This window comes from Colius striatus, chromosome 13, assembly GCF_028858725.1.
Source record: "Colius striatus isolate bColStr4 chromosome 13, bColStr4.1.hap1, whole genome shotgun sequence".
NCBI classification, from domain to species: Eukaryota; Metazoa; Chordata; class Aves; order Coliiformes; family Coliidae; genus Colius; species Colius striatus.
In genome coordinates this window covers 633,473-650,279 of record NC_084771.1, presented here as the reverse complement: position 1 = coordinate 650,279, position 16,807 = coordinate 633,473, and the positions used below count along the sequence as shown (strand labels likewise).

The 16,807-nt window shown below is 58.0% G+C and overlaps 1 protein-coding gene across 2 annotated transcripts; it reads left to right on the top strand.

Annotated features, from left to right (window-relative positions):
* The first annotated feature begins 549 nt into the window (after positions 1–549).
* ARHGAP36 (Rho GTPase activating protein 36) lies at positions 550–16,017 on the top strand. Of its 2 annotated transcripts, XM_062006676.1 has the most exons (12): positions 550–652; positions 1,214–1,301; positions 3,465–3,621; positions 6,958–7,020; positions 7,711–7,967; positions 9,175–9,370; positions 9,780–9,835; positions 10,085–10,235; positions 12,066–12,214; positions 13,244–13,414; positions 14,027–14,124; positions 15,050–16,017. In XM_062006676.1, exons 3-12 carry the CDS (start codon positions 3,507–3,509, stop codon positions 15,186–15,188), a joined length of 1,395 nt encoding a protein of 464 aa, XP_061862660.1. In that variant the 5' UTR covers positions 550–652; positions 1,214–1,301; positions 3,465–3,506; the 3' UTR covers positions 15,189–16,017. The 2 variants fall into 2 exon arrangements, with proteins under 2 accessions (XP_061862660.1, XP_061862661.1); XM_062006677.1 differs by lacking the exon at positions 14,027–14,124 and having other exon boundaries at positions 15,050–15,156.
* Positions 16,018–16,807: the final 790 nt, after the last annotated feature.

Here is a 16,807-nt window from a genome sequence, read left to right as displayed (position 1 = left end):
GGTCTGTGGTCTCCTCCCTTCTTCAACACAGCTGGAGCTGGCTGATTGTAGTAGTGTTCAAGGAAGGATTTCTTCCCTGTTGAGTTGAGGCAGCACTGGCAGGGGCTGCCCAGATGGGCTGTGGAGGCTCCTTCCCTGGAGACATTCCAGCCCAGATGGTTCCTGTGTGCCCTGCTCTAGGAGGTGCTGCTCTGGCTGGGGGGTTGCACTGGATGAGCTTTCACACCAGAGACTTGGTGATGGTGAAGCCACTGTAATGGAGTGGTTGAGAACTCTGCATGCAAAGCAGCCCCTGGCCCTCAGCAACCAGCAGCAGGAGGCAGATTGCTCTGTGAGCTTTCCCGATGCTCAGTGGGTGTCAGGTCGCTGCCAGGTGAGAGCAGGGCCAGAGGAGATGGACAGAGCAACGTCCCCTGCCAAAGCACAAGCGCTGCCAGGCGTGGGAAGGGCTGTTCCTTGCCTTCTAACCCTGCCCTCTCTGCACCACGACATTTCTGGCTCTCGTTTCTTTTGGCAGGACATGCACATTCCCATCCCCTGTCCCCTCCCCTGCCCTGGGCTGCAGCCGCTCGCTCCCTCGGTGCTGTCTGCTCCGGGCAGGGACGGGGAGCCCAGGCTGCTGCTGCTCTGCTGCGCCAAGGCAACGAGGAAGGTAAATGCCAGCCCTTCGTTCCAGGTGGGAGAGAGCAACTTTGATGCTGGGAGCAGGGCAGCAGAGGCAGCTCCCTGGGAACTGAAGGTTGGGCCTGAGCTGAGCTTTGCCCCGTGAGCTTTCCATAAATAAGCCTAAAGAGAAGCAGGGAAAAGCACTGCAGAGAGGGGCTCTGCCACTGCTCCCAGAGACAGCCTTGTTAGTCCTGTCTGCGTTAGTGAGGCTCCTTCTCCAGCATCCCCCTCAGAGGGAGCATTTGCAGCTCGCTGGTGCTGTCCCTGCAGGGAGCAGTAAACTCTGCCCTGGCTCCTGCCTGCCCCGAGGGACCCCGGTCCCAGGAAGAGACCCCCAGCTGCTGTGCTGGAGCTTGCTGAAGGGGCCTCTGCTCCCACGGGCTCCCTCAAGGCACACGTGTGGGCAGGAGGGAGGGTGGGTGTTTCAGGGTTAACAGCTGAAGCAGGAGTTTATCAGAAAGCTGTCCATGGTGGCATTTCATAGGGCTGTGCTCACAGGGACAGATAAGCAGCCTCTTGCCCCAACTTCTCCTTCCTGCTCTCTCAGGCAGCTGTGACTGTGACTCTGCTCCCGCCGTCCCTCCCGCTTGGGCTGAGGCTCTGAACGTGGAGCTGAGAGCTTCCCCTGCACAAAGGTAACCAACCTCCTTCAGTGTGTCTGTCTCTCCACAGCCCCTGCTCTGTGCTGCCCTCAGGCACTGCTTCTGCCCAGCCCAGCCCAGGGCACCAAGTGGAGATGTTCTTGTGCTTTCCCTTTTCCCACCCAGGGCCATCCCAGGGGAGCCCGTGCCTCAGGATCTCCTTTTGCAAAGCTGGGTAGGAGCAGTAAGATGCTTTAGTTGAAGACTGAGCCTCTCATGTGCAGCCCCAGTAAATAAAATACCTTCCTCAAGGGGCTGGTGCTTCTAACCAGCCACATATCACAGCCCAGGCTGACTGCAGAGCTTGTCCTGGAGAGCAAGAAGGCTGAGAGGTGGCCAAAGTGAACTGCTGAGCCTAAAGAGCAGCTCCCCATCTGGTTCAACAATTTAGTAATGAAAAGGCCTTTTTGGAGCCAGACAGGAATGCCTCCCTGGGCTGGGCCTCACCTCAAACCTAACTGGGTGTCCTGACCCTCTGGCCCTTTGCTGATGCTCTCCCTGAGCTCCAGACTCTCGTGGCTGGCTGCAGCATGAGCTGCCACGTCAGGAGGATCACACCAGAGACTCCTGGTGACCTCCCCCTGAGTCCCAAGGCAGTGGTGGGCAGCTGGGTGTCCCGAGGTGCCGACCTGCCTGTGCTGCATCTCCTGGCCCTGCTGAACTGGGTAGTTTGTTGTGTTTCAGGAGTGTCTTTGTAGTTGAATCCCCCTTTCACTGGGTCCTCCTGGGAGGCTCAGAACCACTCTTACCTATTTGGGTGGTTATTTTAATGTCTATAATTTTCTAAATAGCCTTAGAAAGGGAAAACTTGTCCAGAAGGAGAGTTGCCCAAGGCTGCAGCCCTGCCCCGGGGAGGGGATGGAGTGTGCTGGGGCAGGCAGCCTCTCACACTCCTGGAGTCCTCCCTGGCTCCAGGAGGTTTGTTTCTGGGCATTTATTTACCATTATTGCCTTAAGGCCCTCCTTGGGAAGGCTCCTTTCAGAGCATGGACTCTGCCCACATCTGATGACCTTGGTCCTGTCTGTGTCGGCTGCTGCCAGCTGCTCTTTGGCTCATTGCTGGGTGCAGGGCTGGGAGCCCAGAGCCAGTGCAGCTCCCTGCCTGGCTGCACACAGAGGGAGAGCTCCTGGGGATGCAGGAGAGGGGATGGATGGGGTGTTTGGCGTGTGGCTGGGGCTGCAGCATGGCCTGTGTGGGGGGTGCAGGCTGTGGCAGAGGCTGATTTACAAGAGATGGAGCTGAGGGATAAGCAGTGAGAAATGGGGAGGGGACGGGCAGCGAAGAGGAGCTGGTGAATAAAAGTAAGTCTTAGATGAGCTGCTTTAGATGAGCTTGTTATAACAACAAAAAAACCCAACCCCAAAGCTCTCTGCACCCACCTTGGAGGGAAATTGAGGCACCCACCTCTCTGCAGCATGGGGAGCCTCTGCCCAGCCTCTGCCCACGCCGGCACCACGCCAGTGTCCTTGCTCACAGCCACCATAAACCAGCCCAAGCCACGCAGGGCTCTCTCAGGAGGTCACCCCTCCCCAGTTACTGCTGGGATGTGGAGGAAGGTGAGGAGGGCTATGCATCCCCACAGCCTCTGCCAAAGCCTGGTCTGAGGGTGACACCCCAGGCTCTTTCCAGCCCGAACTCCTGGCTTTGTGCACACTGAGCTGCAGTCGGGGGCTCTCCAGGAGCAGCATTCAGCCAGTTTGTGTGGAGATGGGCTGCTGGGACCTGGTAAAGTAATGCTGAAAAAGTCAAGTCCTCTGACTTGGTGGAGAAAGGGCTGTCTAGGCCTGTCCCAGGCTGCCCAGGGAAGTGGTGGAGTCCCCATTCCTGGAGGCATTCCAAAGCCGTGGGGCTGAGGGACACGAGCCCGAGGGCTCAGGGCTCTGTGTGAAAACAGAGGGCAGCTAGAATTGGCCAGGGAGTTCTCTGCTAAGCACTGAAGGGCCTCAGAGAGCCTGGGGGTCCTGGGATCCAGGGCTGAGTCCCTTGTGTACTCCTTGATGCCTCCTCTTTGCTGGGACGCTCAGAGCGAGATAGTGACAGAGGGCCAAGTGTCTCCTGCACTTGCAAAGATGCCCTGTGGCACGTTGAGCAGCTTCTGTCCTAGAGCAGCATCTCTGGGGGCTGCTCCTGACTCTCCAGGTTTGCCTATTTTTCAGAGGACCTCTATCTCAGTGCTTCTACCAGGACAAAGCACCAGAATGCAGCCTGTGGCCCTGCACAGCCTCTCTGAATTGGAAAGAGCCAGCCTGCAGGAGATTGCTCTCTATCAGCTGCAGGAGAAGCTGCTTGTTGGAGACCTCAGCCTGGCCAAAGGTAGGGCTGGTGCTGAGGGAGGGCTGGGGGCTGGGCCACCCCTGCTGCTCAGCCCCATCCCTGTGCTTCCCAACGGGGCAGGATGTTTGTGGAAAGACGTTTGTGCCACGTTTTGCTCCATTTGCCGTTTTGTTCCCTGCTCTGGGCAGAGCTGTGACGGCCTCCTCAGCCCTTGGAGCGGGGTTTGCGTGCCCGTAGGACTGTGAGAACGTGACCTTGCCTCTTGTCAGCCTCTGATCCCCCTAATCCAAACCAGATGCAACACCACTTAGCAAAGTCTTCCTCTGGGACTATCTTCGTGCCTTTGGGATGGGACAAGCTTTGCTTTTTGGCTTCACATCCAGCACAAAGTGCTGGTGCTGGGATGTGGCTTATGCAAGGCCAGGAGATGTGCTACCGAAAGCCATGGGCAGACAAGTACAGAAGCTGCAGAGGGGCTGAGCTCCTCTGGCCTGGCTCACAGAGACACAGGGGCAGTGTCTGGGTCCCTGTGGCCCCCCACACTCCACACCTCACCAGGCACAGCAAGCTGGGGCTCAGCTGGCTGTGCCCCACACCTACTCGTTCCTCCAGAGCGGACAGACCACCTTGAAGTGCCTCCTCTGCCCTGGGCCCTATTTTGGCATCCCAGGAGGACACCTACAGCTCAGTGCCCAGGGGTCTCGGGGGTCTGCAGCCCCACCACCGCTGGCAGTAGGGCTGGGACCTCCTGGGGATGGAGCCCCCCACAGCTCTGGGCACCTGAGCCAGGGAAGGAGCATTTCCTGGTGCCCAGCCTCATCCTGGGCAGCAAGAACTGCCTTGGGGTGGCTTGGAAAATGTTATGCCATGAAATGGCTTCGAGAAGAGTAAATGAGAGCTGAGCACAGGGAAAAGAGACAGAAGTACAGGTGTAAGGGAAGTAAGAGTAAAAACTCCCCTCCCAGCTCCAGAGCTCCCAGTTGCCCCAGGGCTGCAGTACCAGCCTCCACAGATGCCTTTCAGTACCTTGGGTTCTCTCTCCCCCTGTTTCCTTTTTTCAGGCCCTTGTGATGCCATTTTCAGTGACACTGCAGTAGTTTCTCTAGGGAACAGTGCAGAGCCAAAACCAACCCCGTTTCCTTCCTTGCTGCTGTGCTGCATTCTGTGGGGGATAAGTGCAAAGCCCTGATCTCATCCTGCTGTGTATTTTGGGCATCACTCTCGTGCCTGCCTGGGTTTTGAAGGGAGTTTTGCTGTTGGGGAACCCCTCCTTCCTTTTGCCGATCTTTGTATCCGTTGGATGTCGTCCTGCTGCTGTCCCTTGTTGCAGTGTGTAGGCTGGGAGCTGCTGAGGGTAGCCTGTGGACCTCTGGCACCTGCAACATCATTTTCCCATCCTAGTGTTTTAAAGGGAAGTTCAGAACCTTTGGAACGACCTGAGTCTGAGCTGCACTGGCCCTGTTTGGGTCCATTCATATGTCTGTACAACATCATCTACCCCTGTGGAATGCCAGCCCTCTCTATTAACCAGCCATAGCACAGGTGGTGTTGTTTTCCTCAAAGGAAAGGTGTCTTGCACCTCTTTTTATCCCCCCATCTCCAGGTACCCAGACAATGAGGATCACAGCGTGTGCAACCCTTTGTGAATCATCCTTTGGGGCAACCCTCAGCTTTGGTACCCTCTGGGGCACCCCTTTTCTTCTCCTTACCTTATTAGGAAGAACTGTTTCCTTGAGAGGGGTGTGAGCCCCTGTGCCAGGCTGCCCAGGGAGCTGGGGGAGTGCCCAGCCCTGGAGGGATCCCAAAGCCGTGGAGCTGAGGTGCTGAGGGCCAGTGCTGGGCTGGGCAGGGTGAGGGCAGGGCTGGGACTGCAGCAGCTTCAGGGGCTTCTCAAACCCAAATGATTCTGTGAACTGTGCAGCATCTCAGGCATCACAGCAAAGGGCTGACCCTCCTGAGCAAACACACCCTGAGTGCCACGTCCCTGCAGGACCGAGTCTGTGGTGCAAGCAGGAGATGACCAGGAGGGATGGTGCATGGGACTCCTCTGGAGATCTCAGCTCAGGGGAATCCTGAGGGATGGTTCTTTGCTGTCTGCTGCCTCGAGGTTTATTTCCCTTCAGAGGATCTGGTCAGCTTTAGGAGTGGAGAGTTATGCTGGTGCTGAGCCCTGGCACCTTGTCACCCCTCCCAGCTCTGCTGAAGCAGGAGCTTTTGCTGGCCTTTTGTCCTTAGCTGGGTGTTTCCTGACTCCAGAGTCTTCATCTTCCTGCTCTCTGGTCATTTGAATGAAGCCACACGTTCATTGCTGCAGCATAATTCATGTTGGCTGCACTTTCATGCACGTGTTGCTCACACCAACTTTCCTAGCTGCCTTCTAAATCTCTCCAAATAACCCAAACAATTATATAAGCTGTTTCTAGGAAGAGAATTCGTCAGGAATGAGGAGCACAAGCCAGAACAGGGTGATGTGCCCAGGGAGGATTTGGAGTGGGCAGTGAATGAGTTTTCAGGTCCTTGCTGCTTTCCCTGGCTGTGCAGCTTCGGGAATTCTGTTTGGGATTGCTGCTGGAATGTGTTTTGTCTAACTTTAGTTGCCTGTGCTCTGTAAAACATCCACAAAAGCTTTTCTGGGGCTGCATTCCTCTCTCCAGTGTCAAGACCAGACCCCTGAGGGGGAATTAGGGGAGCCTGACAAGTCATTAAGTGCTCACTAGGACGTTGTCCCTAATACAGAGTCACGTGTAACATGGACACAGGATTGGAAGGTGGCCAGAACAGCTCTAGGCTACAGCCTTTGAACAGCTGAAGTCTCTCCATTGCTCTTCCACGTGGCAGAACACCTTTGGGGTGGCCGCTCGCCGTGGTCTCCCGGCACGTCCCACACACCCACCATGGTCCGTAGCTGTTGCAGCATCAGGTGTTGCCTGTGGCAGGGTCTGCCAAGGTGGGCTGTCCCCAGGAAGGTCAGATGGGGCTCCTTTTGATTCTCTAACACCAGTTAACTTGCTGGCTGTCCGGTGGCCCAAAGGCCCTCACCTGTGGCGTTGCTGGGTTGTGCACCTGGCTGCCTGAGGCGTGGATAAGCTGTGATGGTTTGTAGGGTTGTGGTCTGAGCCAGGTGGGGCGAACGAGTTCTTTGGGAGGATGGTGGCCCATCTCTGGGGTAGCTGCTGGCCACCCAGCCAGCTCACATGGCCTGGTGCACCCTCTCTAGGCCGTGGCCACGTGGGGCTCACAGCATCCCACTGCCCGTGGGCTGAGCCTGTGCCCACACAGTGCCTGCCAGGGAGCTGGGGGGCAAAGGGCTTGGAGGGGAGACCGTCCTGAAATGGCCTCATGATGCAGAACCTTTGCTTTCTTTTCTCCTCTTAGTTGGACCTAAAGGCAGTAAATCCATCCGCCAGAAGCTGGAGAGCTTGTCGAAGGAGAAGAAAGGTGAGCAGCCTCCCTTCTGCCTGGGGTCCTGTCCCTCCTCTCAAGTGGAATCAATGACTTTCGATGGGGCTGAGCTGGGAAGTGCCCAAATTCAGCGAGGTGCTTTGTCCCCTGGGGTTTTGCTGCTCTCCAGAGTGGGGTGCACCAGCACGAGAGCCTCTGGAAGGGACGGATGGATGGATGGACGTGTGGGCAAGGAAAGTCCAGGGAAAGCTGGGACAGGCTGCCACAAGCATGTTGATGGAGGCTGTTTTCCTGCCATCTTCCCAGCTCCCCTGCATCTCCTTCCTCTTCCTCCAGCACCCCCTCTCCCATGCAGTGCCCTCCCTGCTCCTGCCTGCCCTGCGCCCCGAGTCCCCCCGCGCAGTGCTCTGGGGCTCTCCAGGGGCAGCAGCTCCCCTTTGGGTCTGCCCAGGGCTGTTGGGGATGCCCTTCCCACCCACCCCAGGAAGAGTCAGGGTACTGAGGGTACAGGACTCCCATCCTGGGTTCAGGCCGCAGATCTCCTTGTCACACTCTGAATCAGTTTAACACATTGTCCTCTCCACTCTCCTGCTGACAGCTGCCTTTGCAGCCATCCCGTGTTCCCTGCTGGTGGTTATTTCACCCAGGCATGCACAGGGCTATGCTAGTGCAGCTCACTGGCTTTTTATTTTCTGTGCTTTTCATCTCTGCCATGTCTTTCCCTAGAGTGCTCCCCTCAGACCTTTGGGATCCCTCTCTGCCAAGTCCTCGCCAACGACCGCGCGTACCGGCAGCTGCAGGACGCGGTGAGGAGGAGCCGCCGCCTCTGCCTGGAGGTGGAGGCCACAGTGACCAGGTTTCGGGCTCAGAGGGAGAAGAGGTCCCCGATGGGCAGGAGCCGTGTCCTGGTGCCCTGTGGGGTCGTCCCAGAGGAGCCACTTTCCCCACCTCCCCTCGCCAGCAGCTCCTGGAGCCAGCGAAGGGTACGACAGCGAAAGCGGCTGCAGCGGGATGGTGCTGCCGGGTGGGGGCTGTGGCTGGAGCAACAAGTGTGGCTCCCTACAGCCTTCACTTCATAGAATCCCAGAGTGGTGGGGGCTGGAAGGGCCCTGCAGAGCTGCTCCAGCCCCAGCCCCTGCTCCAGCAGCTTCCCCTGGTTCAGGGGGCACAGGAATGTGTCCAGGTGGGTTTGGGAACCTCCCGAGAAAGAGCCTCCACACCCTCCCTGGGCAGCCTGGGCCAGGGCTCCCTCACCTCAGCACCAAAGGAGTTTCTCCTTGTGTTTAAGTGGCACTTTTTTGTGTCCCAGCTTGTGCCCCTGACCCCTTGTCTTGTCTCTGGCCACCACAGAACAGACACTGGCTCCATCCTCCTGACATGTGCCCTTTAGGGGCTTGTAAGTGCTGATAAGGTCCCCCCTTGGCCTTCTCCAGGCTGAACAGCCCCAGGTCCCACAGCCTTTCCTCCTCACAGAGGTGTGAGTGCCTGTGACCCCCGGGGTGAAGCAGGTAACCAAATCCAGCGTGTCCTTCAGTAAATCACAGAGTCTCAAGGGCTGGAAGGGACCTGCAGAGCTCACCCAGTGCAACCCCCCTGCCAGGGCAGCACCACCTAGAGCAGGGCACACAGGAACCAGCTGGGTTGGAATGTCTCCAGAGAAGGAGCCTCCACAGCCCATCTGGGCAGCCCCTGCCAGTGCTGCCTCACCTCAACAGGGAACAACTTTGTCCTTGTGTTGCTCTGGAACCTCTTCAGTTCCAGCTTGTTGCCCCTTGTCCTGTCACTGGCCATCCCTGAGCACAGCCTGGCTCCAGCCTCCTCACACCCACCCTTGATGCATCTGGAACCATTCCTGAGCTCACCCCTCAGGCTCCTCCAGGCTGCAGAGCCCCAGCTCCCTCAGCCTTTCAGGTGGAAGGCTGGGGGATGTTTCCTCTCTCCACACCAGGTAGGGGCTGCCTGGGAGGAAGGGCTGTGAGGAAACACCTTACATCAGGAGCAGCACACAGAACTGAATGCATGGGAGATGAAAGATGTCTCTGTGGTTCTCCTGCAATCCTAGACAGGCTCTGTAGACCTCTGTTTTCCTTTGGAGGCGATGCCTCCCTTTCCCATAGGCTTCTGAGGTCACAGCACTGGCACCCTGTGGGGTACTTCTCCCCCCTGTAAGTCCCCTTTGCTCCCTGGCAGGGGGCAATGTCCGTGGACTCCATCACCGACCTGGGTGACAACACATCCAAGCTGCTGGAGGCACTGCAGCTCTCACACCCCCACGAGCTGGGGCCACGGAGGAGCCTGGGCAAGAAGAACACCTTGAGCCTCAACCCCCTCAGCTGTCAGGTCCCACGGATTGTGGACAGATGCTGCGAGCACATCGAGTCATATGGTGAGCATGGGGTGGTAAAAGGGGCCCACAGCCTGGAGCCTCTGGGCTGGCTGGTTCCCCAGAAGGGAGGAGGCAGATGGGGCAGGGCATGTGCCCCAAAAGCCCCTGGGGAGAGTCCTCTGAACAGAGAGGTGGATGTCACTGCACATCTCCCCACACGCTCTGGCCTCACCTCCCCCTGCAAACCAGCGTTATCTCAGAGTGACTGTCCAGGTAACATCTCCTCCCTGACACAGAGCCAGCCCCAGAAAGTCCAAATGACTCCAAATCCTTTCTTTTTCCCCCTCTGCCAGGAGCTGGGCAGGTCACTGCCTCGTGTGCAGTGCAGAGCCAATTGCATGCAGTCAGGGTGCCCTGGGGACCCGTGGGGGCGGTGGGAGAGCAGGGCACTCACCCCTCTGCCTGGCAGGTCTCCACACCGAGGGCATCTTCCGCATTGGCAGCTCCAGGAAAAGGGTTCAGCAGGTAAAGTGAGACATTTACTGCATCCCCTGTAGCAGCACCACACCCAAAGGAGAGGGCTGGCACTCCAGAGCCTCCTCTGGGCTGCTTCCATCAGCCAGCAGCTCCTGGGCTCATCCTTGGTCTCTGCCTTCCTGCGGTGCCCTGTGCCAAGGGGATGCTGGAGGGGACCACCCCTCCTGTCCTGCCACTGTAGGGGCCTGTGTTAAGAGGAAGAACTGACTGTTGCTTTTATTCTTGTCCATCTTTAAGCTGAGGGAGGAGTTTGACCGAGGTCTGGATGTTCTCTTGGACGAGCAGCAGAGCGTTCATGACGTGGCTGCTCTGCTCAAAGAGTTTCTTCGGGACATGCCGGATTCCCTGATTCCCAGAGAGCTCTACCCAGCCTTCCTCAGCACAGCCTGTGAGTGCCTGGGTTGCAGAGGCTCACTCTGCACACTCTACCCCACCCTCTTTGGCTTTGTAAAGCAAAAACCTGAAGGGTGTTTTCCTCCTGTGCAATGACCTGGCTCAGCACCAGGCCACAGCACGAGTCAGGTGCTGGGCAGGAGCTCAGCTCAGCCCTTTGTACTGCTGCAAATCCTCTGCCCAGCCCCCCCTACCCTCTGTATTTTGGATGCCTGAGTTCTTAGGCAGTCTCCACTGCTTCCAGCATCACTCTTTCTTGGTTTCCTTCACCATCTGTTTGCTTCCCTTTTACCAGCCTCCTCTCCTGAGGTTTCCCTCTCCAAGTCTCCCCTTCCCCGGCACAGCTGAGCAGCCACACACCAAGAGGCCTGTGGTGGGGGACAGAGGTGTGCAGGGGTTACGAGGGCTGTGGGAGGCGATCCCTGCCCTTGGGCTCAGGTGCCTGAGCACACTGCAGAGTGTAAATCAGCCTGGCCAGGGCAGAGGCAGGGGGCTGCAGCTGTGAGCTTCGGGCAGGTAGCACTTGGCTGGCTGTTGGCTGTCTCCCCATCCTCCTCCCTTGCCAGCTGTGAGGGTTTAGCCCTGCCTGGGTACCCACCAAGTCATTCTATCACTCCCCTCTCCTCAACTGGACAGGGGAGAGAGAAATAGAGGTTTGAGTGGAGATAAGGACAAGGGGGGGTCACTCAGCAATCAGTGCCATGGGCAAAACAGACTCATCTTGCAGAGAAAAGGGTTTGCTTTATTACTGAACCATCAGAACAGGGAGATGAGAAATAAATCTGAATCTCAAAACACCTCCCCCAGCCCCCCCCCTGCCCAGGACTCTCCTTCCTTCCCCCCAGCAGCACAGGGGATGGGGATGGGGTCAGTTCATCACAGATGGACTTTGCTGCTGCTGCTCAGGGGAAGGCCTCCTCACACTCCCTCTGCTGCACTGTGGGGTCTCTCAAATGGGGGACAGTCCCTCCCCAACTGCTCCAGCGTGGCTCCTTCCCATGGGCTGCAGCTCCTCATGAACTGCCCCAGCCTGGGGTCTGCCATGGGGCAGCTCCTCACACCCTGCCCCAGCGGGGGTCACCCACAGGAGAACAGAGGTGTTACCTCAGTCCCTGATGGGCGAGGCCTGGGTCAGCTGTGGGTCCATCTTAGAACTGACTGGCATCAGCCCTGTCAGCTACAGGGGAAGCTCTTTGCAGATCGTTGTTTGAAGAAGCCACCCCTGTAGCTCCCCCACTACCAAAACCTGGCCCAGGCAGGACCACTACAGCAGGTCAGCATCGTTTCTTCATCCCTTTCCCTGCCCTTGCTGACCCGGCAGCCCTGGGCTGTGTGTGGCTGGGGGGTGAATCCGTGAGTCCCCATCACACCATGGCTGGGTTTGCAAACGTTTGGCTCCCAGATCCTTCCTCACCACCCTTCTTTGCCAAAACTTTCTGACACCCGTGGGGCTGGTCATGTGCCACCTCTAGTTACTGCAGGCTGTGCTGCTTTCTTTTTAACATGGGATTATAATCACAGGGTCATTTGGGTTGGAAAAGCCCTTCAAGCTCTTGGAGCCCAAGCTGTCCCCTCGCCCCGCCCAGCCCACCGTTGACACGTGGCCCTCAGCACCTTGTCTTTGCCCTGTAGTCGAGGCTAAGCTTTGACTGTGGGGCTATAAAATCCTAAATGCACCCTCACTGGGGTGCCCAGAGCACTTCTCCCTGCACGGGGAGCACGGAGGGTACGCTGCCAGCCTGGCTCCCTCCTGACTCCCCACGGGGGCTGCAGGGCCGGAGGAGCCCGGCGTGTGGCAGCCCCGCTAACGCTGCTGTCCCCGCAGCCATGGAGGGCCGGGCAGGGCTGAGCACCCTGCAGCTGCTGCTCTTCCTGCTGCCGCCGTGCCACAGCGACACGCTGCAGCGGCTCCTGCGCCTCCTGGCCGACGTGGCCCAGCACGCTGAGAGCTCCCGCGGGCCCCGCGGACAGCAGGTAAGGGCTGCGGCCCGGCGCTCACGGCCGCTCCTGGCAGGGGCTGCTCACACTGCTGCTTGGAGCCAGACGAGAAAACAACAGCCCTTTGGTAGCCTGGAGGAGAGAAGGCTGAGGGGGGACCTTACCGGCACTTAGCGGCCCCTGAAGGGCGGGTGGTGAGAGGATGGGGCCAGAGTTTGTCCTGTGGGGGCCAGTGACAGGACAAGGGGTCAGGGGCACAAGCTGGGACACAAAAAATGCCACTGAAACACCAGGAGCAAGTCCTTTGGTGCTGAGGTGAGGGAGCCCTGGCCCAGGCTGCCCAGGGAGGGTGTGGAGGCTCTTTCTCGGGAGGTTCCCAACCCCCCCCAGACACGTTCCTGTGCCCCTGAGCCAGGGGAAGCTGCTGGAGCAGGGGCTGGAGCAGCTCTGCAGGGCCCTTCCCACCCCACCATGCTGGGGTTCTATGAAGTCTCAGCACAGCCTCTGACCCTGCCTGGGCAAATCCCTCAGAAACCCAAGCTGCTGGTAAAGCTGTGGCAGCTCCTGGTTGCCCTCAGCCCAGCTGAGAGACCTTCTGTGGTGCCCTAACCCCAGAGGGACCTGTCCCTGTGTCCACAGACAGCACAAGGGGCATTTTTTGTGGACTAATTCTGGTTTTCCACTTCCAACTTTCATCAAGGACTTAAGACCATGTGTTGGGGTTGATTTGGGTTTCTCTGGACCGTTTGAGCTCCAATTCTTCTTGTGATTCAGAGACTGGTTTTGCCCCATATTGAAGGTGATACAGAACTACCCCTTCTGGTAGGGGCTGTGAAAGTGAGGTAGATGGCAATGATCCCTGATGCAGGGAGGGGATGAGCATGTGCTCCAGCACCACAAACCCTTCATGCTGGCTGTGCTGCCAGCTTGGAGAGGACCAAACCAGACCCAGATGGGCACATTCAGCAGCTCCTGTTCCCGTCCTTGGAGTGGGTGAGGCTGTCCTGGCACATCTCATGTCAGTGTATCTATAATCTGCAGTTCCCTCTTGTTCTTGCTTGCTAGATTCCTGGGAATAAAATGACAGTTTCCAACTTGGCCACAGTCTTTGGTCCCAACATCCTGCAGAAGGAGAAGCCTGGAGAGAAAGATGCTGGTGCCATGAGCTTTGAAGACACTGCTGCCATTATCCTGGTGCTCCAGAGGTTGATTGAGCACCAGCAGACCTTGTTCATGGTGGGTGAGGCTTCCTCAGGGCACCTTCTCTAGGCCTTTCCCTCCCCTCTGAACTCTTCTGACAGCAGCAGAAGGGAAGGTGCGTTCCCAGGAGCAGCAGCTGACTTGGCTTGAGCTCTGAGAACACGATGTGTTCCTCGTGGCAGGTGTGAATATTAGCTTGGGATGGCTCATTACTGGCATTGTGGAGGCAGAGCTGAGGGTCCTGCCATGAACTCGCTCCCTCTGCTCTCGGCTTTCCAGCCTGGTGACATCTGACAGAGCTCTTTTGGGACAGGACACAAGTGGCCAACAGCAGCTGTGGGAGTTGGCACCTCAGTGCTGATTCTCCCCCAAAGTCCCAGTGGGGGTAGGGGGAGAAAGAAGAGGAAATAATTGAGCATGTAACACTTAAGGTCCCTCAAAAGTCTTGTAGCCATTGTCAGCTCTACAGGGAGCCAAAGGATTGGAGTGGTCTGGGGAAAGCAGGGGCTCTGGCTCTGAGCCCCGGGAGCTGTGGACACACCAACACGGCGGGTCTGTCAGCACGTGTGGGCCTGAGTCCTTCTGCTGGCCTCGGCTGCCTCTGCTCCTCTTCCTCCATGAGTGAGTGTGTGTGTCTGTCCCTCCCAGGTCTCTCCAGAGATGCAGTGTCACATCCTGAGGCGCCTGTTCCAGACAGACCCCGATGTCATCGAGTACCTCCTGCGCAGGAAGTTCAACGCTGGGCTGTAAGGGGGAGGGAGGGAGGGGAGAGCACCTCTCTGCTGCCACAGCCTTCCTCAGCAGCTCTCACCCTGCTGCTGGCACATGGTGGACGAGACCTGCTGATCTTCCTGCCCATCTTTCCTGTTCCTTCCACCCGTTTCGATCGTGACCTCTCCAGCTAAAACCCTCCACGTTCTTTGCTAACAGCTGCAACATCCCAGCTTTTCTATCCCTTGGAGCTCTCCCTCTTTCCTCCCCAGCCTGTGCCATTCTCTCTCCTTCCCCCAGATCTGCCTTGCACCAGGACTCCTCCCTGGCACACATCTTGGTGTGAGCCTGCACAGCTCCTGTCCTGCCTCCCCCTCAGGCCCCTCCGCTGCTCCAGCCCCTCAGGACACACGCTGGTGCCTGTTCCACTTCAGCTTCATCACTGGCTTCCTCCAGATTCTCCCACCCTAGGTGTTTGTGTGTTTTGTGCCTGTCCTGTCTCTGTGTGTGTGTGTGTTTGTGTGCCTGCAAGTGATGTCTGTACAGCTGCAGGGTGGGACAATCCCACAGAGGCTCAGAGGTTGAGCTCACGCCCTTCCCACTGATTAAAGAAGGTGGGGAAAAAAGGGCCTTATGTCCCATGAAATGGGCCCACAGTCATGGCATATGTCACAGGAGGTATTTTGTTCCCCTGTGGTCTGAAGCAGGGTGTGCTCAGCAGCATTTGGTCTCATAGAGCTGGTGACTCCTTCAGCAAAGAAGGAGTGTGAAATGCTTCCCTGGACCACAGACCCTGAGAGCCTCATCTCTGCTGCCCATCCTTGTCTGTCTCCATGTTCCTTTTGGGGCCGTCCAAAGTGATGGCAGATCTTCAGGGTCACTGCTGTGGAGGCCTTTGGGCCCAGAGTTGGCAATAGGAGCAGTTTGCAAATAGCATCTCTCTTTCTTTCCCTTTGTTAGGAGCACAGGGACTGAGGATTCCCCCCAGGAGCAGGCTCCGGCCCCGCTGCGCGCCCGGCCCCACGGCCTGGAGAGCAGCTCGGTCTCCCTGGCGCTGTACACCAATGTCTCCTTCCTAAACCTGGACATTGGCATGTAGCAGGCCTGGGCCAGGCCCTCTGCATGCTTGCTGCAGCCAAACCCTCTGCATGCCTGCTGCAGCCTCCCCGCAGCGAGGCCGAGCCCCGTGCTCCACCTCGGGGGCTGGGAGGGGTGAGTGCCTCCGGGAGCATCTTTGCCGGCGGTGCAGGTGCCACCTCGTCTCAGCGTGGCCAGAAGCGTTTGCAGGCTGTGAGCAGAGGGCTTCCCACCCTCCCTGTGCTGCACCTGGCTCTGGGGAGGGCTCTGCTAGCCCCATGGGGAGCTGAGCCAAGGCTGAGCCCCCACAGAGTGGCCTGCACAGAACGACGGGCACTGTCAGCGGGGCTGAGGACGGACAGTGCAGATCAGCTTCGTGCAGTTGGTGCTCTGGGATCCCATGTGCCATGTGGTGCTGTGTCACAGGCTTGTGTGCACAGAAAACTCTCCTGGAGCTCAAGGAACACCCATGGAGCTCAACAGCACCAGTCTTGCCCAGGCACCCTGGCCTGCTGCACTCAGAATGAACCACAGCTTGCTTCTTGTCTCAGCCCAGCTGCCAAACTGCTCATTTTAGGGGCAGGAAACACCATGTCAACCCCAAAATGTATTGCTGGGGTAGTGAGGAGGAACCATACTCTCTGAGGATTATAAACTTCAGTTCTCCTCACGTTCAGTAAGCAGAACTTCCACATGTGGTGCAGGTTGTGGTGCCCTGTCATGATCTCTGGCCGAGAAATGCCTGGTTTGCTTCATTCCTGCTGCTCAGGTGCTGGGAGTTGCTGCCAGTGACCTGCAAATGTAGCTTTCTGTCTGTCTGGTGTGCCAGAATGAAAGTCATCAGCAAATACTGTCTGTTGTTTTCTTTCCAATTTCTGTGCCAGACATGGCCTGGCAGCCCCTTACCCTGTAACCCCCTGGGCTGGGCTGTTGCTGGGGGAAGCAGCAGCATAGGGAGGGATGTTCTGCACAGACCCCCTGAGGCAGCTTTGGGCTGCTGGTCCAGCTGCAGCTGTCCAGGGAAGCACAGAGGCATCAAATCACACAATAATCTGGGTTGTTAAAGCCCTTGAAGCTCAGGGAATCCACCCCCACCATTGCCCAGCCCACCACTAACCCCTGGCCCTCAGCACCTCAGCTCCACGGCTTTGGGATCCCTCCAGGGCTGGCCACTCCCCCAGCTCCCTGGGCAGCCTGGCACAGGGGCTCACACCCCTCTCAGGGAAACAGTTCTGCCTCAGCTCCAACCTCAACCTCTCCTGGGACAACCTGAGGCTCTTTCCTCTTGTGCTGTCAGTTGTTACTTGGGAGAAGAGGCCATGCTTCACCCTTGTGCTCCAGCCCCTTCCCCAGCTCTGTGCCCGGCTCTGGCCACACTACAGCCCCTCGGTGTCCCTCCGGCAGTCAGTGAGGGGCCCAGCACTGAGCACAGCCCTGGAGCTGCAGCCTCCCCAGGGCCCAGCACAAGGGGATGGGCACTGCCCATGTCTTGCTGGTCACACTGGTGCTGCTACAAGCCAGGATGGTACCTTCTCAGCACCACTGCTCGGGCCTGAGTTCTCATTCTGTAAAGGTCCCTTCCCTGTGGATGGCGGCTGTCAGGATGGGTGGAGAAGTAGTTGCTGGAGAAGAGCAAGCTAA